This window comes from Mauremys reevesii, linkage group 10 (assembly GCF_016161935.1).
Source record: "Mauremys reevesii isolate NIE-2019 linkage group 10, ASM1616193v1, whole genome shotgun sequence".
NCBI lineage: Eukaryota > Metazoa > Chordata > Testudines > Geoemydidae > Mauremys > Mauremys reevesii.
The window spans coordinates 17,924,063-17,951,622 of record NC_052632.1 but is presented as its reverse complement, the minus strand read 5'-3'; the positions used below and the strand labels follow the sequence as shown (position 1 = coordinate 17,951,622).

At 43.8% G+C, this 27,560-nt stretch overlaps 1 protein-coding gene across 3 annotated transcripts in view; it reads right to left on the bottom strand.

The window, feature by feature from the left end:
* Positions 1–26,953, bottom strand: part of HOMER2 (homer scaffold protein 2) — a 116,014-nt gene extending 89,061 nt beyond the window's left edge. Inside the window, exon 1 of one of the 3 annotated variants that reach the window (XM_039492571.1) lies at positions 26,877–26,953. In XM_039492571.1, coding sequence (XP_039348505.1) covers positions 26,877–26,938 — 62 coding nt within the window. In that variant the 5' untranslated portion in view covers positions 26,939–26,953. Of the gene's footprint in view, positions 1–26,464; positions 26,852–26,876 lie in introns of those variants that run through there. The other 2 variants (XM_039492572.1, XM_039492570.1) reach the window with 2 other exon arrangements.
* Between the last annotated feature and the right edge of the window lie 607 nt (positions 26,954–27,560).

Here is a 27,560-nt window from a genome sequence, read left to right as displayed (position 1 = left end):
TGCAACTAGCAGGATTCTTCTAGCACACCTTAACTAGAGGACAAAAATTCCTGAAAATAATGTACACAAAACCATACCAAAGGGGGAGGGGAGAGTAAAGCCCTGGGTATACTACGCATACAGCCATGCTTCTGTAGCCAACTCATGGCACTCGCCAGACCTGGTTACAAAATGCATGGTTATGTCCACAAAACAGCTTTTTTTTCCTCCCACACACTATTCCTGTGTCAAACCTATTTGTGCATCTGCATCTACCATGCTGCCAAACTGCACTTGCATCAACGCTTTCTAGGAAAATCTGGGCAGCAATCCCCAAGTGCCTCAGCAGGTGAAAATGGGTGCCTCAGAGACAGAGAGCAGCGGAACCAACAGTACATGAGGCAACATACTCTGGGGTGCTTTACCGCATGGAGAGCTGGGAGAAAGGAGACCCAGTTAGGAGTTCCCATAGACACAGTTAGGAGTTCCCATCCCTACAGTAAAATAGAGTAACTTACAACATTTCACTCTATTTACAGAAGATGGGTCTTTTTTTCCCCCTCATTACATATTAAAAAAATATAACTTGAAACTTCAAGCTGCTAGACATTAGCTTATGCAAAGATGACCAACTTTAAAAATGTAAGACCATCTGGTACCATCAGATCTGCACTTCAGATTTCTGAAATGCAGATTTATTTATGAGTATAAAGGACTGGTAACAGCATTTGCACATAACTGTGGGTCCTCTGGCATTCTCCTGACCTCCAGAAAGGATGGGTTGTCAGATCTGCAAGATTTCCATGCCTATGCTGGTAGAGTCCCACTGTGACTTGACAGAAAAGTAGTGGAACAAAAGACATTCATTTGTATTATACAGAAACTGAGAGCACAAGTTACAGTATTATTAGAAATCCATATTATCCATCAGAAATAAACTTGTGATTTTGAGTGCCCAACTTAGGCACCAAAAGGGTATGTCTACACTGTAGCTGGGAGGTGTGATTCCTGCATGGACAGACGCTTACTAGCTTACTCGAGCTAGTGCACTAAAAATAGCACCGTAGATATTACGGCACAAGCAGCTGCTTGGGCCTGCGTGAATCTGTCCAACCCACGGAATCACACCACTCAGCTACAGCGTAGACTTACCCAAAGGGACCTGACTTTCAGCAATTTCTGAAAATCAGACCACTCTAAGGTGTCAAGTTGAGCAACAATATCACTAGTTGTTTTTCTTAAACCTTAGCCCTAGTTCTTCACAGTTTAATATGCTTCAAAAAATAGTTCAGCATGTACTAAAGATCAGTGTACTTCAAGTAAGAACAATAAGGGATCTATTCAGTGTTTAAAACCCAGACAAGGCACCTTGAAGGACTAAAACAAGCTTATATATAATCCTAGATAAATGATGCTACTGACCATGTGTTTCCAACTTGTAGATTTTCAGATTTGATTCATGCATGTAACAGGGAAGAATCTATTATTAAATTCTATTGTTCTACAGAGCACAGAGACCTGCTGATATTTCTTGGCTGTGAACTTTAAGTTGAAAACAAAGTTAGGATTTGTTTTATAAAATAGAAATGCATTAGTACAAATGAAATGCTGACACTTATCAATATTTAATATTTCGTCAAGTCCTTCTACATATATGCAGATTTTTTTCCCTTCGGGCTAGGGTGAAGGACATAGCTGTAGGAATTTTCTCCATTTCATTTACATATTGATTATAATAAGGACAGACAGGTAGGCCAATGAAAACTTATACTATCAGCAACCAGCATTACTAGGACTTTGAATATTGTCACTTATAGACTGATAAACAGACTACACAGACTAATTGTCTTTTAGTGTGTTTGGACAGATGGCAAATTTTGCAGCCATATGGTAATTATTTCCATTCTGTTGAAAGTATATTAACACCTAAAAATGTTCAAAATGAAATGATCTAAAATAATTTTTCCATGAAACCCAGAATAAATGAAAAACTAAAGAGCTAAGATGAGCAAACCTTAAGCACACTAGAAATGAGTGTTTTCCCCCAGTTCAGTGTAGACTCCATGGCCTTAGGGCAACAAACTGTTATTGATCCAACTGGCTTTGTACACTGGGTCCTCAGCTGGAGTACAACAGTGGTGGTGCAGCCAGAGGACAATGTTGTCTCATTTTCACCACAGATGCCTTGCCTTTGGTTTAGCTGCCATATTTACTACATGGTGTTTATGCTGTAATGAAGTCTGCACATTTATTTTCTCTCCCTGAGAATTCTTTCTAATCCTTCTCTGATCCTGAACTGGATTTCAAACTCAATCAAATTATTTCAGTCCTGTTTCTGTTTTTAAAAGCGCTAAGGGCCAAATCTTCAGCACTGATGTCCTGCTTCAACAGGGCAAAGGTAATGGAAAGCTGGCTTGAACAGCCAGCTGGAAATTCCTCTTGCACGGGGGTCTCCACTTCATCTGCCCCTGCCACCTCCAGCCAGGGGTGAAAGTAACTTAAAGGACTTACCGGTACACCTGAGTCCTGAGCGGGGGCATGGCCTCAACCAGAAGAGGCGAGGCCTTTCAAGATTTAAAGTAAATCACCCCATTGCTACCAGCTGCATAGGCAGCTGGGAGTCCTGGGGCTCAGGGGTGAATTAAAGGGCCCGGGGCTCAAGCCGCTGCGGAGCTCCGGGTCCTTTAAATCACCGCCAGAGCCCTGCCGCCGCTACCCCGGGGCAGTGGCGGCAGGGCTCTGGCTGTGATTTAAGGGTCCCGGGGCTCCGGCTGCTGCAGGGAGCCCCAGGCCCTTTAAAAGTGCCACCTGAGCTCTGGCAACTCTTTAAAGGGCCCGGGGCTCCCTGCGGCAGCTGGAGCCCCAGGCCCCTTAAATCACCACCGGAGCCCTGCCACCACTGCCCCAGGGTAGTGGAGGCAGGGCTCCAGCAGTGATTTAAAGGGCCCAGGGCTCCCCGCAGGGGCCAGAGCTCCGGGCCCTTTAAATCCCTGCCTGAAACCGGCTGCAGGAGCCCCAGGGCTCTGGCAGCGATTTAAAGGGCCAGATGCTCTGGTCGCTGCGGGGAGCCCCGGGCCCTTTAAAGCACCGCCAGAGCTCTGGCACCAGAGATCCAGTGGTGCTTTAAAAGGGCCCGGGGCTCCCCGCAGGGGCCCTTTAAATCACCGCTGGAGAAGCGGTCCAGTCCGGCACGGTGTACCGGCTCTTGCTAGTATGCCGTACCGTACCGGCTTACTTTCACTTCTGCCTCCAGCACAAAAGCCGAGCCAGAGGGTATGGGACTGTGTTCTAGCAACCCTAGGCCAGTGAAACAGCCTCTAGTTGGGTGTTACTGCAGCATAAGCTAAATCAGCCACTCAGTGGAATCAAGTTGGCACCTGATGCCTTCAGGTTCAGGGGGCCAGAGGGGTGGCAAAAAGCAGCCTATGCCTGCCTCTCTTCAAGTGCTGCTCTGGCACACCTCCAGAACTGTACATAGCCGAACTGATAAGCCACAGAACTACTTCAGCATTAAGAGTTTTTCTTATCATATTACCAAAAGCAAAGTGTTCCTGGATAATACATCAGGGTAATATTCATTCCAAGGGAGATGGCCTGCATAAGACCTTATCTATTATGATTTTATTGCGGGGCTTATATAGTACATAGGACATTTTACATGCCTCGTGCACTGGGATGAATTTAACCCCTAAACACAAGAGAGAGCTAAACAAACCGGGCCTGATTCTCCTCTCGCATCAGCTTTCCACAGCTGTATCTCAGTTCGTTACAGTTACTTCTTATTTATACCAGTGTACATGGAGGCAGAGTCAAGCCTACAAATTCTTAATAGGGCTTGTTTTATGCTAAAATAGCATTGTATAACATGACTTTACATGAGAATTTCCATGTAACATTTCAGAACAAACTTTTGCTTGCTTCATTCTCCTGAAACATTTGGAAATTCCATAAGTCCTGTGTAACAACAATTATTTGTTTGGAAAGTGCTGAGCATATACAAGAGTCATTGCTACTTAATCAACAGTGGCAGCAGATGTTTTTCTTTGTCAGGAGAGGCAAAGTTTATGCACCATTTCCCCCTATCTTCCGTGAGTAAATTCTATTGAACCACGAGCTAAAATCTGTACTCATCATAGTCACTATAATCTAAAATTAGTGCCTAGTGTTAGAATGCAACTACACAGTCACTGAGGATGAAGCACCAATTGGTGAGAAATTCTTATGTGCTTTTGCAAGTTCACACTTTGGCACCACAATTAAGAATTAAAGGAAGACAAGAAACATGGAAATGAATGGTCCTGTGCATTCAGACTTTTAGTTCTCTACTATTACAAACCATTACCGCCTTTTAGGTGGAATGCATTACTCTTGAAAGGTGTCAAGCGACAGACTCAATGGCCTCTCCCCCTCCCTGGATACATACAACATAGGCAGTAGCAGTGCCGGTTTCCCCACACCACCTTAATGATGTGCCTCAATCCTGTCCTCGAGAGACAAGCTGCCTCTACAAATATGACAGCTGTCAGTCTCTGTAGCCCAGTCTGTGGCTTCTCTGCTGGAATTGCTACCAAAATGGCAGTTGTGATGTGGACACATCCATTAGGAAATTAACTAAGACCTCATAATCACGTTCTATGCACACCACTGAAAAACTGACAGATGGTGGCAGTTATCAGTCATTACTAATCTGGGCCACATTTAAACCAGACTACCAAGGACCGAGAAGCTCCATATCCCACCAACAATTCTCGGAGCAATCCGGGCACTAGCCTACCATAAATGTGTTAATTTATTTGCAAAGGTCACTAGTAACACTTTAGGGGGTTACAGAGGTTTTTTTTTAATGAAATGAAATAAGACTAAATAGTTTTAAAACCTTCTCCTCGTAGCTCTCCTCCCTCAAGCTGCCCACTCTCCAAATCAGCAGGGATTTTGTGTCTATTTGTGGATCACCATCCCAGTGGCCTCAACTTTCCTTCATGTTGACAACACTGCAGATAACACTGAGCACCAAGTTCAGATTTCAGTTATACCAGCATCTATCAAGAGTATATTCCAGTTAAAATCAATGGAATTATGCGGTCATAACATTTGTGTAAAGTGAGAGGAGAATCAGGCCCCTGGTGTTATTAGGAAAATGATCGCATGCACAGCCTGTCACTTTGCTAATTTTGTAGTTAATATCTGGGTTTACTATCAATACTACGGGATGGCACTGGCAATGATCTAAATACCACTGGTATTAGATAGATAGGTTTTCAGTTATTTGGGCAAAAGACACAGCTTCCTTTGTGTTCTGTATAGCACAAAGCATATTGCCTGTATTTAACAACAGCATGAAAAATCTTTGTAATACAAATTTCTGCTATTAAAAATCCAGGCAGTCCTCCTCCTCCTCTGCTTTTCTGAGAACTGATCAACCATAACAACTGTCCTGAACCCTCTTCTTCTTAGAACTGGCAATAAAAACACATTTTTTTGCAATGTTTAATAGCCGTCATCTCTTCACATTCCCCAGGTTATTTCAGATACCATTGAATGGCATCTGAAAAAGGTTTTTGTAGATAATCACCACCAAAAAAGATAGGTGAGAGAAAAGTATGAGCTGTTTAATGAACAGAAAGAGAGATTTTATTCCTATGCCATACCTGCAACATTTTGATTCGCATTTTAAAATGTAGGGTTTTATTAAAAAGAACCCTGTCCAATAAAATAATGTCCTTGCAGAAATGTCTCAGGTGAAGCAGACACAGCCCAATGTTATCCCAACCCAGCTCATAACATAAGTCTTAACATAAGAACATAAGAATGGCCATACCGGGTCAGACCAAAGGTCCATCTAGCCCAGTATCTGTCTACCGACAGTGGCCAATGCCAGGTGCCCCAGAGCAAGTGAACCTAACAGGCAATGATCAAGTGATCTCTCTCCTGCCATCCATCTCCATCCTCTGACGAACAGAGGCTAGGGACACCATTCTTATCCATCCTAGCTAATAGCCATTTATGGACTTAACCACCATGAATTTATCCAGCCCCCTTTTAAACATTGTTATAGTCCTAGCCTTCACAACCTCCTCAGGTAAGGAGTTCCACAAGCTGACTGTGCGCTGCGTGAAGAAGAACTTCCTTTTATTTGTTTTAAACCTGCTGCCTATTAATTTCATTTGGTGACCCCTAGTTCTTGTATTATGGGAATAAGTAAATAACTTTTCCTTATCCACTTTCTCAACATCACTCATGATTTTATATACCTCTATCATATCCCCCCTTAGTCTTCTCTTTTCCAAGCTGAAGAGCCCTAGCCTCTTTAATCTTTCCTCGTATGGGACCCTCTCTAAACCCCTAATCATTTTAGTTGCCCTTTTCTGAACCTTTTCTAGTGCTAGAATATCTTTTTTGAGGTGAGGAGACCACATCTGTACACAGTAAGTCTTGGTTAAGCAAGTAAGAACTGCTCATAATGTACATTGTCTCTAAACAAATACTGTACATAATCACATCATATTAAATGTAACATTTTTATCATATCTTTGTCAATTTCAAAATCAACCACCACCATCTGGTCTTTCTTCTAATAAATGATAAGACTTAAGAAATTACTAGAAGTCAAGTTAAGAACATGGGGCTCACAAACAGCAAAACAACCCAGCATGGTTGACACTCACATATTGAGTTTCCATGGCAATTCAAATTGTATAAAAAAAATAAAAGTAAAATATATGCTGAATTTATGACCTTAAGTAGACTTTTTTGGGAGAGTTTCAGTAAAGAATACTGTACTTGCAACCTAAAAAGTACAGATTAAATCTTTTTAAAACCATACTATCCTTCTCCATTAACGTTGTATTATTTCTTTTGATTTCAACATATAAAACATAAGAACTCCTGCCCCAGGCTCTCAGCGCTCTTGATAAATAATTTAAAATAGTCCAAGAGAGATAAGAACAGCAGAAGCAAAACAACCCCTTTCTCTGGACCAAAGAATCAAGCCCACACTTGTCCAACAGAAGATTTGAGTCTAAGTAGGTCCCAAAACTGTGTACTCAACTGACCAAAGGTGAGCATATGGCCTCAGAGGGGACCAATATAAAGTTTGCTACATTTTCTAGCTGTTTTCCCTCACCTACCAAGTTCCAAACATGTTCTCATCCACACACCAGTTGCTTTCAGACACATGCTCTGGGTTGCATGATGCAGAAAGTCACACCTAGTGTCATTAGCATATCGAAAATACCTCAATCCATACCTCCTCACTAACCCTCCCAATGGTCCACAGACACACTGAAGAGAAGGGGTGATAAGTTGGAATCTTGTGGGGGAGAACCCTTAGGAGAGGTAAAGCAATTACCCCAAACTACCCTCTAGGATTTCTCTGCTAGAATAATAATAAAAGCACGGCAAGGCAGCCCTGCAGAAAGAGTCAAGTTGGCATAGGAAATCTTTTTAACACTTTGGACCCTGCTATACTAGTCTGCTTGCATCAGGAATGTCTTTGGGATCATTGTGTCTAGAACTTCACATGTATGAAACCGTATTTTAGACCAGGGGTCGGCAACCTTTTATAAGTGGTGTGCCGAGTCTTCATTTATTCACTCTAATTTAAGGTTTCGCGTGCCAGTAATACATTTTAACGTTTTTTAGAAGGTCTCTTTCTATAAGTCTATAATATATAACTAAACTATTGTTGTATGTAAAGTAAATAAAGGTCTTAAAATGTGTAAGAAGCTTCATTTAAATTTAAATTAAAATGCAGAGCCCCCCGGACGGTGGCCAGGACCCAGGCAGTGTGAGTGCCACTGAAAATCAGCTCGTGTGCCACCTTCGGCACGCGTGCCATAGGTTGCCTACCCCTGTTTTAGACCATCTAGTATACGAATTAATGGAGCCTATTCATTCATGACATCAAAAAACAACAGGCAACGCTTTTAAGTAGAGATTTATCAATCCATCTTAAATTATTTGTAATAGTTATGTGTCTATTTTGCTTTGCTGACAAATAATTTAGAGGTCATGAAATAGAGCATCTTGACCTCTTTCCGTTACAGTTCTGTGTCACACTCTGTCATTTATGTTGTGTTAATAGGTATTTGAAAATGTGTTGCTAAGCGCTGCAATGTAACATTTACAATTCACAAGAGAAGTCTTTTAAGGGTTACACAGAGTTTCTGTACTTCCTTCAGACAGAAAGATTTCAATTAAAAATTCAGGTGAAGGAGGTCTGGCGGGGAATGCAAAATGAACAAGACATTTTATTTCAGCTTCTTACTCTGGTACCCTAATACGAAGTTTAAAATATAAACTATTCCTCCAAAATAATTTGAAATTTTCTTCTCTAAGCCATGGAGAAAGGTTCCAAGATGTGATAAATCTAAAATACAGTCATGCAAGCTTACTGCATTAAGAGGGAAAAACTCATAACAGGTCCGCTCAGCAGAGGAAAGCAGCCAGTAGTAGCCATGATGGCATGGAAGAGGAGCTGCCAGACCTCAAGAGGTTTACTTACAACAATCGTTATGAAAGAAGTTAAAATACCCTGGTTCTGAACTAGTGAATGTTAAGAGCTCTTCTGATAGCACAATAGAAAGCTAGATAGTTTCCAGGAGAGGTTTGGGATGGCTGAGCACTGTATCAGACATCTGGAGAGCCATGAGCTGCTGTCTGATCAAGATCTTAATTCAGCATTTGAAAGCCGATATGTTATCTTTCCTACTGAATCAGTCTGAGGATCCTAGGAGTAGCTGCTCAGGTCTAACTTGGGGTTGGGGAATCTCCAAGGATCCAACATGAAGATATTTGTGTAGAAATGCCTCAGGCAGCATTCAAGGAGAATCCAGAGTATCCTGTCTATGAACCCAAGAGTGCACATGGGGATTTTAGGCTTAAACTTGGCTAAGCCCTGAGCTACTGATTCCGCAGTAAGACACCCATCCTTCGAGCTTTTCAAAACGATACAGCACAGGGCCGCCCAGAGGATTCCGGGGGCCCGGGGTCTTCGGCGGGCGGCCCCTTCTTCCGACTGGGACGCCGCCAGTGCCCTGAAGACCCGCCCCCCGCCCCCCCCCCCGCCCCCCGAACCCGCCGACGGCGCGCCCAGCGCGGCCGGGGGCTGGGGGTTGGGCTGTCCCCCCCGCCACGCCGCGCGTCTTCGGGGGCGGCGGACAGCGAACCCCCCGCTGCCCTGAGCCCCGCCCCGGCGCGGGAGCCGGCGCCCCCCCCCCCCCCCCCCCCCCCCCCCCCAGCCCCCCCCCCCCAGCCTCGCTCTCACCTGGGCGCTGAGGCTCTGCCCGCCCCCCGCCACCCGCCGCTCCCCTCCCGGCCCCCGCCCGCCCGGGCACAGGCCCCGCTGAGCGGCCCCGCCCGCCTCGCCACGCTCTCGGGCGAGGGGCGGGCTCAGGGGCGGGGGAGAGGGGCGGAGGCGGGAGAGGCTGAGGCCGGGGGAGCTCCGGAGGGGCGGCCCCCGCCCCTCTGGCCCTGGGCCCCCCTGGGGCGGCCCTGATACAGCATGGAACTACAGAACATTCACACATACCCAGACATTGCCCCAGGAACTTCGAGGACAGGAGAAAGTGGAACAGGCACACGGAACCATGAAGAAACTTGGATTCCAAGGGGCAGAATCTTTCCCTGATCAGTCAACGTCTGTCTATGAAGGGCAAAGAATGGGTTTTGAAACTGAAGTAGTTGCAACATTTTTTTCTTTTGAAAGACTTTCCCAAACAAGGGCTCAATTCCTGAACACTCAAGGAGCACCAAATCAGATCCTACTTCATTTTTATTTTGCTTATTTTTATATGAAGATGGGACAGAGGTTCAAGTTCAGATCTGACTTTCCCTGAATTTGGGGTGTGTTACATTCAGTTTGGGGTCAAGCCCATTCTGTTTTTGGCTTGAAAGGGACAGTATCCACTTTTAGCACTTGTTAATATAGTCTGTTTGGAAATTTTTAGAAAATCCCTTTAAGTACATTTTCTAAGGGTTTTTCAGTTCCCTCATTGATGTTTACAAGGGTGTTTTCAATAAAGGAATAACTAACTCCCATGATGGGCTACACATGAGAAACAATGAATATGACAAGGCCTATCAAATGCATGAAGTAAAGAAACTGGAAAAAATACAGAAAAATATTTTTCTGCTAACTTCTTTCGTCAAGTCAAGTCACCTTAGGTGTGGCTTATAACTATGGATGGTACTAAATTTGGGACTAATATGAGTTTTATGTTGGCAGTGTCACTAACTGCAATAATCAACACTCATTGCTGGTGATTAAAGTGAAGCTTATCAGAGGGTACTAAACCTCCAGCTATGTAACAGCACAGAGTGCACTCATTTGATTAGGTGCTATGTATGTCTTAATCAATTAAATCCCTTTGGTCCTTTCATTTACGGACAATAGAATTCCAATGGGTGAAGGAAGTGAAGGAATCATTACTACAAATACTGAATTCATAAAAGGCCCCCAGAAACACATTTTACATAGACCTACATCTTCCCCAAAGTGACCACTGGGATCACATCCCTCCCACCCCTAAAACATACTAGGTGATACCTTGCCTGTTCTGTAGCACTCAATGGATAAGTGAGAAATGTCTCAGCTTTCTTCTCGCCAGTGATTTGCCCTTAATGGAGTTGTGTAATTTTTAAATAAACTGCTAGGAGTTGTGGCACACTGCCCTACACCTCTCCTGGAAGGGCAGGCCACCAGTGGGGAGAGGCAAAGTGGATAAGATAGGGCTAGTGAGGAAGCAGAAAGGTCGAATGCTGAAAGCCCTCTGAAGCAGGGGCCATCCTAGGACTATTTGCCTGTACACTGCAGCCCTTGCCCCTGACTGGGATCTTCAGACGTTCCCACAACTAAAATTATGTGTGTGACATTGCACCCCATAATGCTTTATAGAAATATGCTTATGAATGTAAATATGACATAACTGAAATATGTTTTATGCTAGATATGCCATGTAACATATCTTTGCAAAGGTTATGTTCTACTGAATATATTCATCCTATTCGTATGCATGGATCATTTTTACATCTGAAGTTATGAGTGTTGGCTCTATGCTTGTATTTAAAGTGTTTACTGTAGAAAGCACGTAAGGCAGATTTGCTCAACAGTGTGAGGGGGTTATTCAAGTAATTGGGAGTACTTGGCCAACAACAGACCTTGACAGACGCCAATCCACATCTGAGTTTTCCTGGGAACTTTCGGGCTAACATGTGGGCAATGGCTCAGCCTGTAGAGAACTGAGTCATGCATGGACATGTGACTTGCCCGTGTGACTCAAAATCTTCATCTTTTAGTGGTGATTCTACATGGGGGAGAGAGGAGTTTCCACCCACAAGAGAGAGACCCCTCCATTTGGTCTTCAGCTGGCTCAAGAGACAGCCTCTCCACCCCCAAAGGATGCCTGAAAGAAACTGGAACAATGGACAGTAACTACAGGGGTGTGAGTGACTGCTGGACCCAGACTAGAAGGAGGCTAATCTGTCAAAGAAGCTTATTGGAACATCTCTGAGGGTGAGATTTACCTGCATTCAGTTTCCTACTGTTTTAGGCCTAGACTTGCATGTTTTATTTTATTTTGCTTGGTAATTTACTTTGTTCTGTCTATTATTTGTAACCACTTAAATTCTACTTTTTATATTTAACAAAATCACTTTTTACTTATTAATTAACCCAGAGCAAGTATTAATTCCTGGGGGAGCAAACAGCTGTGCATATCTATCAGTGTTATAAAGGGCGAACAATTTATGAGTTTATCCTGTATAAGCTTTATACAGAGTAAAATGGATTTATTTAGGGTTTGGACCCCATTGGGAGCTAGGTATCTGAGTGCTAGAGACAGGAGCACTTTTTAAGCTGTTTTCAGTTAAGCCTGCAGCTTTTGGGGGACATGGTTCAGACCTGGATCTGTGTTTGTAGCAGGCAAGCGTGTCTGGCTCAAACAAGGCAAGGTACTGAAGTTGTAAGCTGCCTGGGAAAACAGGCTCAGAGGCAGACCCAGCACATCAGTTGGCAGTCCCAAAGGGGTATCTGTGACCTACCCCGTCACAATATGTAACATCATGCAGGATTTCTCCCCCATTTTCAGTTTCATAACTTAAAAATAATTCTGCGGTTCTTAATGAAGCAAAACTCCCACTGGCTTCACTAAGAGTTTTGCTCAGTTAAAGGCTGAAGAATCTCGGTCAAAATATTTTTTCTCCTTTTTCAAATGCTGATATAGATCTTTTGCAAAATCACAAAACAGGACACACACTAGGTTAATGACTAGAGAGAGATCTTTAGCTATGTGTAACATTCCTAGTGAGAGGCAGAACTACATATATCTGTATAAGAAAAAGAGAGCGGGACTAAGTAACGGAGATAACAAGCTGTTCAAGGTGTGTGTGTGTGGTTAGATTATAGTGTAACTTCCCAAAAGCAAAGATTCAATTTCATGGAACTTTAGTGAAATTGAACAAGAGCGTGTGGATTCTACTTTGTTGGAAGAATACTTTTTCATAGAAAAAGGCTTAATACACTGACTATTCCCCACTATTACCACACTTCCCGTCCTTTCTCTGAAAATAAATCAATCAATAATAAGCATAGAAAACAAAAATACTTTCTACCTCCAAATAATAAACCTAGTGGTTTCCTTTTATTTAGACTACATGCTAGTTCTAAAGCATATAGCATTGAAAAAAGTATATTGCTCCACATGAGGCCATTTGATTCCACTTGCAGCTATACCGCTGTTTCACCACATTGCTCAAACAAGTATTTGTCCAATTAAAAAAAAGAAAAAGCAAATCTTAATCAGGGACATAACATTCCAATAGCCCACATCCAGGAATCCAGAACAAGACTAGGGATGGCCTATGAAAATATGTTGTACAAGACTGCTGTATATTTTCTAACCCGTTCCAAAAAGGCCTTTGCTGCCTGAATTACTAAAAAAGAGCCTGGTCTTGTCAGAATAGGTTGCAGAACCACAGTTACTATTGTTTGTCCTTTGTATTACAGCAACACCTAGCAGCCCGAGTCAGGAATCAGGGTCCCCTTGTGCTAGGTCACGTGCGTACATGAAAGTTGGGATTTTCCAGTGAGTTAGGCACTCAACTCTCAGTGAATTTCAAGGGGGATTGAGCCCTGTTGTACTAATTTGCATGGCACAAATGGACCCAAAGAGTCAAAGGTGTTAACATAACCCAGTCACTGTCCAATGTTAAACAGTGTTAAACCTAGTTTGGAATACAGAGATCTCAGCTTGCCTAGGACCACAGCAAACACATCACTAAATATCCTTTCAACCTTTTATTAAAGATACAGAGAAGAAAGAAAAAGCAGTTAAAGTCTTTGAAATGTAAGATCCCATTTCCAGGAAGACAAAACAAAACATACAAAAGGGGAAAGAAAAGAACAGCTAAGATAGAAAATGCAATTTCTGTCTCTGCTGTTGACTCATTTGCAATCTCACAGCTGGAAAAACACAGGCACGGCACACGGTCTTATCAGCCACTCAGAGACCTGGCAAACTCTGTACCTGCATCGTGCTGTTTAGGGCACTGCTTTTAGCTGCCACTGTCTGGTCACAGGTTTACAACAGTGTTGCAAAATATATAGTCTTTGACAGCTAAGCCAGACTCTTATCAGACAGAAGGAAAAAGGAGAGGGACTGGAAAGAGAAGAAATAAGGTGAGGAAGGAAAAGAACACATCAGGGGAGGGCGGAGAGCAAAGTCTCACATCCCAAGTGATGCTCGAGATTCAGCCAGAGCTGGTAAAGGTGGCAGCAGCATCTGGGTCCCTCTCTCTGCTCAGGACATCTCAGGATTAAGATGAAGAAGGTCGGGGGTCCCAAGAGACGGTGGGGGTGGCAGGAGGATTACCACTTTTAAAATGCAAAAATTGCATGCGCACCCCCCCCACGCACACACAAGGACAGCCCATCGCAACCCCAACCACAAAGCAACTCCGCCGCTCCCCCCCTTGAACAGCCACTTATAGTATCTAGAGAGATAACACATATAGACAAGATTGATAACATTGCACGTCTCCTCACTCTCGGGTGATTCAAACCCTCTCTCTCTCTCTCACACACACACACGCACGCATGCTTAGTGCGCTTGCATGTTAGTGGGCAGACGGCTGCTGTATTTCCAATTGTTTAGATCTGTTATCACAAACTGTGCAAGTGGGAACACTGCAGCATCTTTAGCCGGACACGGAAACTTTTAACATTAGATATCCTAGTGTATTGTGGTGATAATGCAAATCATTAGACTCATGGGAGAAAAAGCCAGCAGATTAAATTATTTTTCTGGCAACCAGCAAATCCATAAAAAACTGGACATGGCGGTCACATACCAGCCAGATGGTAACCCTAGATGGCAGCCATGATGGAGAAGCTTGTTCCTATAGCCAAATTGTCTCCCCAAAGTCTCTTCCTTTAAGGGACTGATGGGTGGAATAGCCCATCCCCTCATTATTAGGTCTACCAACGAAACCTAATTCCAGACACACCGATTTTGGTTCATTGATTTCTGATCTCACACTTCTCTCGTTTACCTGGCATGATTTTAACACAGTCCTTGAGTTATATCAATAGGCCTTTTGGTTTGGACTAATCCAGTCTGTTTCCCTTTTGTACCTTTTCCCACCAACTTTTGTTCTTATAGATTATTGTGATGTTTTATAACATTTGACTCACGTCTTACAGTTGAATTCACAATCTCACAATAGGTTACTTTTGTAGGCCCAATTATCACAACAGCCCCTAATTCCCTTAGGCTCCTTTGAAAACTCTGGACAAAATAAAAATAAAAACAACTGAAAAAACAGTTCCTCTGTGAAAATGCTTACAGTCTTGTATTTTGACAAGTCACAACAAATGGCTGAAAGCAATCAGACTTAGACTGAGGGGGATTTAGAAGGGAAAAGGAGGATGAGTTAACAGCGAAATGAGCGACTTTGCATGATAAGCAGTAGCCCCTTTTATGCCTGCCTTCATAGTCAGACAGTTTTTCCTCTGTTTTAAATCCACTCCCTCTTCTCCATGATAAAGCTGTCGTCGTTTTCCAGCTAAAGCTCCCAGTCCTGCCAGCTATAAGCATGAAAGGATAAAATTACCATCAAACCTGCAAATCCTACACACCTACACAGCAGAGCTGGTTCTCTCATCTGAGTCATCAAAGCAGACCAGCAACAGTGATGTCATCCACCATCCACCTCTTTTTAAAAAACACCAAGATTCCTAAATGTGGATTCTTACAAATATTTTGCTTCCTTTTAATCCTGATCCCAGTGGTAATACTAACCTTACAAAATAACTCTGAGTGATGCAGTGGGCACAGTGGTCCCTAACAGTTTCAACCTCAGTGATAAGGTCAGAGGTAAGCAGAAGGCTACTAGCATCACACGTGCTAAGCAGTGTGACTTTGCAGCAGGCAGCACTGAAGAAACAGCAGATAGAGAAAAGCAAGTGTAAGTCATAGAAAAGATCATCAGAAAAGATCAACTGCATCATCCAGTGTAATCATCTACAGTTTACAGGAGTATTACACATAATCCCTACTCATGCCTTATCTAGCCTGTTCTGAATGAAATGCAGCAATGATGCTTCAATAACCTTCCTTGGTACTAACAGCCTGTGTTCCCTCAAGCACATTTACATCCTAACAAGCTAATTCCAAAATACAATTCAAGTCACACACTGTAGTTGCAGAAAGGACACCCATATCCACAAACATGACTAACAGTACTCCAGGGCGAAAGAGAGTTGGAGATTTGATCATTTATTTAGCGGCCTTCAGAAAGCCAAAGAACTTCCCACACAACAGCAGCTGTTTCAAAAATATGTACATTTCATAAATTTAATTTTATGGCTAAGGTTATTTATTCTAGGTATTACAGTAATGTTTAGATCTGAACATAATATAAAATGATAAAAAAATCCATAAACAGAAACAGACTAACGTCCTCTTATCCTGATTTCTCTCCACATAAATTGCTGCACTTTGCCCAACTTGGTCATAGAGAGACTATATTTTGAGAAATTAAAGTGACATTGTCAAAGCTTGACCTAGTTTAAAACTGTTTTCTGCTGAAAGGAGTGCTTTAATATTTTAAATGGCCACTTGTCTTCAGCATTTCATTCCGGGTTTCATTTTTGTCAGAAGCCCATCTCACTTCTATCCTTTTACATCTGGGGAGAGATTTGAGGGATATTCCATCTTTTGGAGAGGATATTTTATTTAGGAGCTACTTTCTGGTGTCAATCAAATGTACAGTGGTAATTAATTAGCTTGAAAAACTCAGTTGTGATCTCTTCTCTAAAATTAAATTATTTCTCAATTTCTCTCTTTTCTCTCTTCATTCTTTTTCTATGGCCTTGTCTACACTAGTGGAAATATTTGCTGAACTCCCCACCAATATAGTGGAATCAGTGGCACCAGCGGTGGAAATTTTTTGCTGAAATTCTCTACTGCAGACGCTGCCTGCGGTTCTCTCTCTACTCTGCCCTCCCAGTGCCTCCGCCCCCACTTCTGTCTCTGAATAGCATGCAGTCACTCCCTTTCACTTGTTTCTGCTCATTTTCTGCTTTCTTGTTTCAACATCTTCCCGCTGTCAGGTTTCTCTTTCACTTAGGGCTTATCTACACTGAGGATTTTTGCACTGGTATGGTAACATCAGTGTAGCTGCACAACCACAAACTGTTAATGTAGATGTACTGCACTGGTGCAAACAGTAGCCTGCAATGGAAAGAAGAATAAACCACACTAGTGCAAGTCAGTTTTCACTTTGGTGCAGTGCATCTGCACTAGGGGTTTGCACAAATGCAGCTACCCTAAGGTAACTACACCAGTGCCAAAATCCCAAATGTAGACAAGCCCTTGCTAAGACTTTGCCGTTTCCCTACCAACTCTTTTTTTTTTAAAGCTATTTTAATGCTTCTATAATCCTGGGGTGAAATTCTGGGCCCTACTCAAGACAATGGGAGTTTTCCTATTCACTTTAATGGAGACAGGAATTACCCCCTAGAGATTTGCCCCTAGAGTTCTCTGGGTCTGATTCTCCATTGGTCTGCACTTTGCGTAAAGTTATTTATATCTGTGCAAAGTGTGTGTAAAATGCTCAATATCAGAACGGCAGCAGTTTAGACCCGCTTTGCACAGATACAAATGACTATGCAAGATGCAAGGCTATGGACCATCAGAGCCACTATCCACATAAGAGGTACAGTATAGGTGTAAGGTCCCCACAGCACCCACCAGCATGCCTCAATTCTGGCCTAAAACCAACATCCCAAATCAGAGAGTAAATCAGCTTCAATATCCACTCTATCCTCAGTCCCTTTGTTGAGGCTGCCAATACCACCACTAGCTGGGATGACATTTGATGCAAACTGGGCTCATGAGAACTGACAGGCCCTGAACCAAAACCACCAGCTCACTTCCAATAGGCCAGAGAGCCATCAGATCACTCACTACCAACTTGGGCTGGATTTGAACACACAGTGATGTTCCTTCTCCACCAAAGGAAGTCTGGATGAGCCCCTTCATGCTGCTCTGTCAGTTAGCCAGAAAAGGCTGCTCAGGAGTGATGCAAGGTGCTCTTTCCAACATCAATGGATGGCCCAATCTACTTCTCAATGAAGTCAATAAAAAAAAAAAAAAAAACCACACACACACACACACACACACACAAAAAAGACTCCAATTGACTTTAGTTGGAGCTAAACTAGGGCAAAAGTGAATTTCCTCTGCAATACCCTACTAAAGTGGCACAGCAGCACCAATACAATTAAGATTGCTTCACTACATTAATTTAAAGGTCAACATTTCTAAGTCTCTAAAATCGACATGCTTGGTCAGATTCCTTTTAAATCTGGTGTGCCTCAGGAGGATGCTAGATCAGGTGAGTGTCCCAAACTTGGGGTCATTTGAGTTAGGGGTTGTGAAGAGAATAGTCATTTCTCAAAAAGTTTCTAGATGGGTTTTTTTGTGTGCAGAGTGAGGGATCAAACTATTAGTGTGATGCAGGTCAAAGTTGTATCAATCTGTCTATTTTTATCCAAGGTAGTTCATGGCACCCACTAAGTCTTTGGGGGACCCAAACTGAGAATGGTATTTAAGAACATGTTCACTTCTTCACTTGCACAGACGTGCAGTCTGGAGGGATTACAGTGTCCACGTACCAATTAAAAAAAACACATGAGAAGGTTTCTATGCAGCCCCTTTATGCTTGCCTGGGTAGTTCAGGGGAATGTGTCAACTCATGTTGCTTGCTACAAGTTGTCTCTGTTATAATGTGTTATTTATGGGGAGGTTTACTGTGTGAACACAGCAGAATAATCATCAGGCAGTGTAACCAAAATTTCTGTTATATCGGGTGGGTAAGAGCCAGAAACAGATGACTGTGTGTGCGAAGATGGGGCGAAAGGCCTGGGGGGGGGGCAGGAAGAGGGGTTGCAGCTGCGGAGGGGACAGGAAATGAGGACAGTTGGTAGGCAAGCCTTGGATTGCTTGTTTGAGAAAATCTGTATTTTATTAGCCTCCAGGTGGGAGGAAGGGGGCAAATGGTTCCTTCCTTACCTCAATGCAGATTAATGTGGTGTTTCCAAAGAGACGTGGTGGAAAGTTTTGGAATTCACAGCACAGGCACCTTGACTATTGAGGGAAAAGAAATGTGTGTAATGCCAAGGTTGCCAACATGTGGATTCTGTGGGATTCTTGAATCACAAGGTTGCAAAAGTTTGTGGGAGAGCAAGAAGTAGACCATGACATGGAGATTGCTCACTACAGGGCCGTAGGGGTGGAGAGGGGTAGCCTGCATGGGCATCATGTTTTGCCCACTCTGCAGTGCCTACTACAGGGCCGTTGGGATGGAGAATGGTAGCCTGCATGGGCATCATGTTTTGCTCACTCTGCAGTGCTTAACCAGCTGACTTAAGATGTTATCTACTGGACACTGTAGTGATTCACTTGGGTGGAAATGATTTCGGCCTTATTCCTAGCATACACCTTATGCAGATTTGGACTACTGCAGAGATCTGTGTCCAGGAACTGATAGTTTTCTTGGATTTGGCTGAGTGTCTGAATAACTGCTACAGCAACAACATGAAAGCTATTAATAAGTGCTGGAAGAACATTAATCATTGGAGAATTCATTGGAGGGTTCTGGTCTGGCTGACCAGCAATTTTTACTGTATGGCATAGAAACAAGCTCTGATACCTCACTGTTTCTTGGAAGTATACATCTATTGAATAAAGATCAGAGGATCTTTCTCTCAAACGTAAAACTGTCAGCATTTTGGAACAGAAACCCTGTTTGTGATTTCTCTCACATGCTCTGCCACAAACTCCACCCTCCAACCATAAGAACATAAGAACGGCCATACTACTCACACCAAAGCTCCATCCAGCCCAGTATCCTGTCTTCTGACAGGTTTCAGAGTAGCAGTTGTGTTAGTCTGTATACGCAAAAAGAAAATGCCAGATGCTTCAGAGGAAATGATCACAACAGGCAATTATCGAGTGATCCATCCCCTGCTGCCCACATGCTGGCAGTCAGAGATGAGGAACACATAGAGCATGGGGTTACACCCCTGACCATCTCTTCACTAATAGCCATTGATGGATCTCTCCTCCATGAACTTATCTAGTTCTTTTTTGAACCCCATAGTTTTGGCCTTCACAACATCCCTGCCAATGAGTTCAGCAGGTTGACTGTGCGTTGTGTGAAGTAGTACTGCCTTCGGTTTGTTTTAAACCTGCTGACTATTAATTTCATTGGGTGACCCCTCATTCTTGTATTATGTGAAAGAGTAAACAACACTCTCTTATTCACTCTCTCCACAGCATTCATGATTTTATAGACCACTATCCTATGTCCCCTGAGTGGTCTCTTGTCCAAGCTGAAAAGTCCCAGTCTTTTTAATCTCTCCTCATACAGAAGCTGTTCCATACCCCTAATCATTTTTGTTGCCCTTTTCTGTACCTTTTCCATGTATATCTTTTTACAACCCATTCACTCTCACCCACAGGATTCCATCCAACACTACTAAAGGACAAAAAGGAAAGAAGGCGGCAGCTGCCCATGCCACTTCCCTCCATTCTGCTGGCATTCTTTAATCAGTTAAAGAATAATTTAGGAGAAAGATTTAAGAGCATATTGCTAGCAGAGGGGAAGAAGGCAGATCACTTCACCATGTTCTTAAATGTCATCACATAATGGGGGGAAAAAAACAGGACCAAATTGTACCCTCTTGCAGACGTACCAACAAGAGAGGGAGAGATGTCAAAAACTATATGAGCTTTGCCTGATGGAGTTTCCAGCTAGTTATCCTTTGAAGTGGGAGGGGGCTTTTGAGGAGCAGGAAAGGGGCAAGAGGTGCCATATCCCAACCTCACAAAACCAGGGGATCTTCAGGGAACCAGAATTTACATTAAGTCCCATTGATGGTAGACCCGTGTAGAGATTGGGAAATTAACTGATCTTTTGGTTGTCTGGCCGTTTCAGAAAATAATTGTTTCAGGTTGACCCAAAACAAAAAAAATACAAAATATATGGGTCGAAAAAATAAAGGGTCGAAAAAATAGTTTTAGGTTGAATAAAACATTTCATTTAGATTGAGGATTTTTATACTTATTTTAATAAAATTGAAGGAAATTTCAAATAACATTTTTTTCAAATCAAAGTCAAATGGTTTTATTTCAAAAATGTAGAAACAAAACATTTTGATTTTTTCAGAGCATTTTTTAAAGTATTTTTTCCTGGCCAAAACAATTTGGTGAAATTGACACAAAGTCACAAAATGTTTTGGTTGACCCAAATCTGCACATTTTGCACACAAAAAATTGGTTGAAAAATTTCACCCTGCTCTAGACATCAACCCTCTTACTCCTCCTACCTCCTCAGCCATGGTAGTATGGCTCTCTCCACTGGCCAGACATCCCAGGCCTTCTCTCCCAGATGAGTGCAGGCATGGAGCCCATATTAATACAGCTTCAAGCAGCATTACTTGGGCAGAGATATCTGCTTGAATATTAGTGGACTTTGAAGAGGAACATGCTGTGAAGAGTAGCTCCTTCTTGAATAAATGCAACCTGGCCTCCATTCACCTCCATAGCCCCCTGATCTCAGTCCACAGAGAGTTTCAACAGAGGGACTGTCACAAGGTTCCAGAGGTGGGGGAAGAAAGAACTGGCACGCTTCCTTCCCAGTTCACCCCTATGCAAAATCCAACTCCTCAGTCCGCAGAAGTGGGTATAACAAGTAGTTCCATATTAACTAAACTACATTAATTCACGCACCAAGGTAATTCACCATTTATTTTCTATGTACATTTTTGCATTTAATTTGTATGGTGTTTCCTTGTAGTGTGTTTTAATATTTGGATGGTTAATTTTCATTTTGATACAAATGCTTTATTAAAAAGGGCTTTAAAATTATGTTTCATTGCTAATAAGTGTTTAGACTATCTGAATGTTAATCCAACAAATATGAACACCACCATCTTCAATGGCAAAGAATCGATGTACAACTGTAATCCAAACTGGGTATTTGCTTCTTCTCTACTAACAAGCAACATTTTGTAAGTGAGGGATCTGGAAAATTAAAGGGAACTGCAAGTGTATTGTGGAAATTAAAATGGTAAAAAGAGTCTTAGATTACCGAAAGGGGAAAATGTAGCTAATACCTTTTAAAATCATTTTAATAACTAAAATTGTGCCACCTTTACAATAGAATGTTATTTTTTTTTAAACAAAAAAAGCTATGAGGTCAAATTGAAATAGGTATTCTTTGTTAGATTAGCAGATATAGTTTAGAAATCTGAGCAACAGATAAGCTAGCCATTTTCTTTGCTTTTTAGTTCTTTGCTGAGGTGTGAAAAGACATAACTCAAGAGGTATGTTTAGATTTAAAAAAAAAAGTCTTGGACATTGGAAGCCTGATATACAGGGTTTGGGGAATAGTTAAAGTTTATTGGCCAGACTGTTGAGATAAAAGTACCACAGCTGTAGGATTGCAAGGATGAGGAATTAGCCCTGGGGGAAAAAACTATTTTTCTTCAATGTAAACAACATTAGGGCCAGATCCAAAGCCCATGGAAAGCAATAAGACTTGACTTTGCATTGACTTCCATGGGCTTCGGAGTCAAGTTGTCTTTGTTTAGGGAACATTTTATACAAGAGCAGCAGTCTCATGATTAGCTGAATATACATTTTTAGTAATTTTGTAAAATTTGAAAAAAGTATTGCAGTATAGTAAGCTGAACTGCATCACCCCATGCTTCTTTAGATCTCTCACTTCACAGGAGATTTACGCTAATGAGCTAACTAACTAGTTTTGCACAGTTCAGGTAGCTGTCAGTTTTCATACTGCTGTAGTGTTACTCAGTGCCAAACTCAGGGACGTACATATTAATAATAGCCAACCAGACAGAAACTATTTTAAGTGCTATGAGACAACTTCTTCCCACAGTTTACACATGAGGAACTAGGGGAGGAGGATCCAGGTGGTGAGATGGGGCTAGTACCCTTGCAATCAATATATTGGGGGAGGGGACAATGTATGTTTCAGCCCTCCCAATGTTTTTTGCCCTCACACTACCTCACAGAGGTGAAAGTGGGACACAGCGGAAGGGCCGGAGTGACCATGATTGCAGCGTAGGAGATCAGGCTGGCAGGAAGGGAGCCAGCAGTAACACCTCTGCTCTACCCACCTTCCAGCCACCTCTGGCAAGACACTGGATCAGCAGATGGGCAGGAGCATGTGCACCGGCTGCCAAGGCGGGGGATAAGCCACTGGCACCTGATCAGAGGGGGATGGGGGGGACACAAAGCAATTGGCAACAGCCACCAAAGAACTGCCATAGGAACAGCAGTAGGAACTACCAGGAAGCCCCATCCCAGCCTGCAGCCAGCTTCCTCCGCGCTCAAGTCCCGTCAAATCTCGGTAGCTTCCTTCATCCCCCTTCCTATCCTTCCCCTCCCCCATTCACAGCAAGCTTCCACCTCCATATGATCCTGACTAGGTCCATGTAAATTTATCAAAACCTGCCATGTTACTGGACCTAGCTGGAACAAGTAGTGTCCTAAGCACTTGAAGTCTGTTCTTGCACCACAGACAGAATTCAATAGTATTCTCAAACCAGACTGTCTATAACACTGATAAACAGTAAGGTAATACTTTGCACTTTTATATTGGAAAAATGTACATCTCAAAGCACTTTACAAAAATGGATAAGCATTAATATGTCCATTTTCCAGATAGCAAAATGGAGGCACAGAGCTGTTAAGCAATTTGCTACAGGTCACTTAATATACAAGTGACAAAATTGGGAATAAAATCAAAGTGTCTTCACTCCCAAGCCTGTGTTTATTTCACTAGACCTGCACTTCCTAAATTGTGGGTTGTGACCCCCTAGGGAGTCACAAGACCATCTCACTTTGACCCACAAAACCCCCTGTCCTGAGTGAAGCAAATACTGTTCCGCAGAGCTGAGTAGGCTCGGCTCCCCAGTCCAGGCATTAGAACCTGGCCCCTGGTGCATGGAATTGCAGCACCACTCAGGGTTGGACTGGCCCTTCAGATGGGGGTTAGGGGGAACCACTGCACTATGTATGTCACAGCTGCTTTAGCATTATTTATAACGTGGCTCAATCCTGTCTACATTACAAAAGTGAACTGAAGTTTAACTGTGCCTGAGGCCATACTAAGATATAACTATATCCAAGACAGTGGGTTTTGATAATATAGATGGAATCTTCAGCCCACAAACACCATGAAAATGTAGAACTGGGGGCTTGATTCACCTTTCACTTATATCGGTATAAGCCTGAAGTAACTTCATTGGCGTAAACTGAGTTGCATTAGTGCAAGAATGGGTGGAGAATCAGGCACACTGGTGGAGACACCTTGTATTTATATAGGCTTGCCTAACGCAAAATAGCCTAGGTAATACCATAAATACACAAGAAGTACAAATAGCAATCTGCAAGTGGATCAGTAGACTTCAAATCCTTTTGAACTTTTAAAGAATAGTTTTTCTGTAGAATATGGATTCCCTGTTTCCAGGTCAGACTGTTTTTCTTAAAAGATATTTTTCTAGTTTTTATTCAAGCTCTCATGCCAGAATAGCAAAAAATATTCTGCTAAAGTTAGTTAACAAGGATGACAATGAAAATATTGTTTGGCCACCCAATTTGCTCAGTGGTTTGAGCATTGGCCTGCTAAACCCAGGGTTGTGAGTTCAAGCCTTGAGGGGGCCACTTAGGGATCTGGGGCAAAAATTGGTCCTGCTAGTGAAGGCAGGGGGCTGGACTAGATGACCTTTCGAGGTCCCTTCCAATTCTAGGAGATTGGTATATCTCCAATTGAGATGAATGGGGCAGTTCTTCAGACCCATTTTCTGTCCATCTATAGATGCAACGAGACAGCACTGCATCATTTCATATTCTGAAACTTACTTTTCTAATTTGAAAGGCAAGATGCTATCTTGTTTTTAATGTTTATTTAATGAAGAAACTGATGAGCCCATCAGAGAAGTTCTGGTGTAGCATACTGATCAATATCCATACTTACTTCCTCCTCCCACCTTCTTTCCAAAAGTTCTCTGCATCAAAATCAGGCACATTCATTGCATTTTTTAAATTGTTCATGTTTATATTATTTACCTTTAGCATAACTGTTGCAAATTATGCCACTTCAGTGATACTGTAATAAATTCTGTAGTGGGAGTTTGCATAGTTACAAAATGGCATAAGTAAACTGAGAAATTAAAGAATGATTCCTCACCACATGAGGGTGAGAAGAGGAAAGACGTAAGAGAACATACAGCAAATATAGCAAATTAAATGATGTGTGGGTTTTGTAATCCCCCCAGCATACCACCTTCCAGTCTTGTTAAGACCATTTCAAGTCTAGGCATAGTTCACACTGAAAATATGCTTTTTTTAAAAAATGAAAAAAAATTCTTGTTTTCTAAGGTTTTAGTTTACAAATTCCTTAAAGCACAGTATTTACTTTTCCTATCTTGTAATTTGAACAAGAGGGTAGACAATATGTACTATTAGTTTCTCTGAAATAGCAAACTGAGTTGTCCAGTGGGGCATGTTCTCAGACCAAAATCTTGTGCATTTAAACAGAGAAAACTTTCATAAACAATCATCTAAATATAACAAACAATAATATTTGGACAAGTTTATTGTGTGCTTTCTGTGACTCAGTACTCTGGCTGAATTACACCATAGAGTCACTGAAAATAAATCCTCTGCTTTTAAGTGAGTTTATACATATGAAGAGGAGATTACTCATTTCAAGATTAGAATCTTTCACATTATATTTTAGGCACCTGTTCAGTCATATTAGCCATTTAAATCATACCTGAGCGTTTATCTGCTACAAGGACATTTCTGCACACTTCAAGTTTTATTCTACAGCTAAAAGCAAAACTAACATCTTCAAATTTTAAACAACTTTGCTCCCCTTCTTACATTTATACTTATTTTTGATTATCCACATTATTTCTACAAGATCCTATTTTATCACTTACAGCATGAAAATCAATTAAACTACATTTAAAAACATTAAACTGAATAATAGTACTTTTCACATCTGAGGATCTCAAAGCACTTCATGAAAGTGTTTTAATGAACTAAAACGCTTTTTAAAAATAGACTTAAAATGTAAAAAAACAACAACAAAGAAAGGCTCATATCCTGAGACCAACAGGGCAACAACCGCACTGCAAATACATTTTAACTGGGAACTCTCATACAAAGGCCTCGAGAACCTTAACAAAAATAACTAACAAGATAGGAACCAAAAAGAAATCATGGCCCAACCCAAGTCCTAGGACTAGTGTAAACGCCCCCGGACCAGATTAAATCCACCAGCCAGAAATGAATCTTTGCTGCGCTACTTCGGCCGCAACCACCAAATCCCGAAGCCAGAGCGCACCAAGTACTGGGAACCTGCTCGCGCTCCACCCAGCCCCGCTCTCTGTCTCCCACTGCTGGGCTCTCTCCGGCGTTTCCCGAGCTGCGCCTTTCCCCGCTCGTTCAGCTCGCACCCGAGTCCCGTCCGCTGACACGTTCCTCTAGCCCCCGCTCCACGCTCCTCTCCAGCCCCGCGGGTGCAGACAGCCGGGCTCTGTCCCCGGCGAGCCCCCTCCAGCCGCCCCGTGCCGGGGAGTGACTCAGCCCCCCTGCGGGAGCGGAGCCCGGCCCCGGAACAGCGCGGCCCCCGCTTAGCCGGGCAGGGTGACGGCTCGGAGCCCTGGATACAAACTGCCCCACGCAGTGCAGCGGCACCCGGGAGCCGGGGCTGGCCGCGCCCCGGGCTGCAAGTTCAACACGCCGAGCCCCAAGCGGCTCGCTAGAGACCCCCCCTTCCCGGGGGAGCGGCGGCGGCGGCGGGTGGGGACAACCCGACCTGAGCCCCCAGGGCGGGAAGGGAAGACAGCGGCCGCGGGGGGGCGCGGGCTCCCGCGGACACTCACCCCATGTCTCGGCACTTGTCCCCGGCGGCGCCCGCAGCCTGCAGCCCCGGCGCGCCCCCGGGGTTCTCGCCTCTGTCCCCGGCGGGCGCGGGGCGAGTCCCAACTTCGCACATGCGGCCGCCGGCTGTTGGCGCGCTCAGCCCCTGCGCATCCCGGGCCGGCCCCGGCGGCGGCAGCAGCAGCGACTCTCCCGAGAGCCGGGCGGGCAGTGGCTTCTCCCTGTGCCTGCTCGGCGGCTGCAGCCGTCCTGCTCCTCCTCCTCCCCTTACATAACCTCCTCCCCAGCGGCGGGGGCAGCGACCAGCCTCCCGCAGACACCGCGCCGGGCAGGGAGGCGGGAGCTGGGGGCTTCTCCCGGGAGCTCCCTCGCACCGCGGAGCTGCAGGAGGAGGAGGCGGCGGCGAGTCCCCACCTGCTTCGCGCAGCCGCCTCCCGCAGGCCGGGCGGCGGGCAGAGCCACGCGCTGCTGCCCATGCTGCCTGCGCTCCCCCGGCAGCGGCTGGGCAGGGCAGGGCAGGGCTCGGCTCCCGGCGCCCCCTGCCGCCAATCGTGCCCCTTAGTGTCTGCCGGACATGGGCTTGGACCGAAGGAACCGGGGGAAGTTCGAGTCCAGAGCGGAGATCGGCCTAGGCCAAGCCCTGGCCCCAGCACCCCAAGGCTCCGGAGAGAGCCACTGTGCAGCGCTACCCGCCAGCTCTGCCATATGAGCCAACCTCTGACCCCAGGGTTTGAAGCCTCCTCGAATGCCACCTGTCCCCCGCCAACACACACTCGGATCCCTGAACCCTAAAGTTTGGGAACGATCCCCTCTGGTTCTGAACGTTATGGCCTCTCCAGGAGCTGTACCAATGGACAAACCAACCACCACAGATTTTGGAGAAGTTTCAGCTCCTTCTCTAAGCATGCAGGTTGGTCGCTAAATTCAGGGAATGTGCTTTGAGCTGTGAAGACTATTTTCACAGATGGGGAAGCTAAAGCACATATAGGCTAAGTGCTTGTTAATTAGTGAGTGACAGGAGCTGACACCATGGTCCAAATTGATCCTGCTGTGGAATTGCACTCATTTCCACTTGGTTCCAGGTTTCTGGAGTCCCAC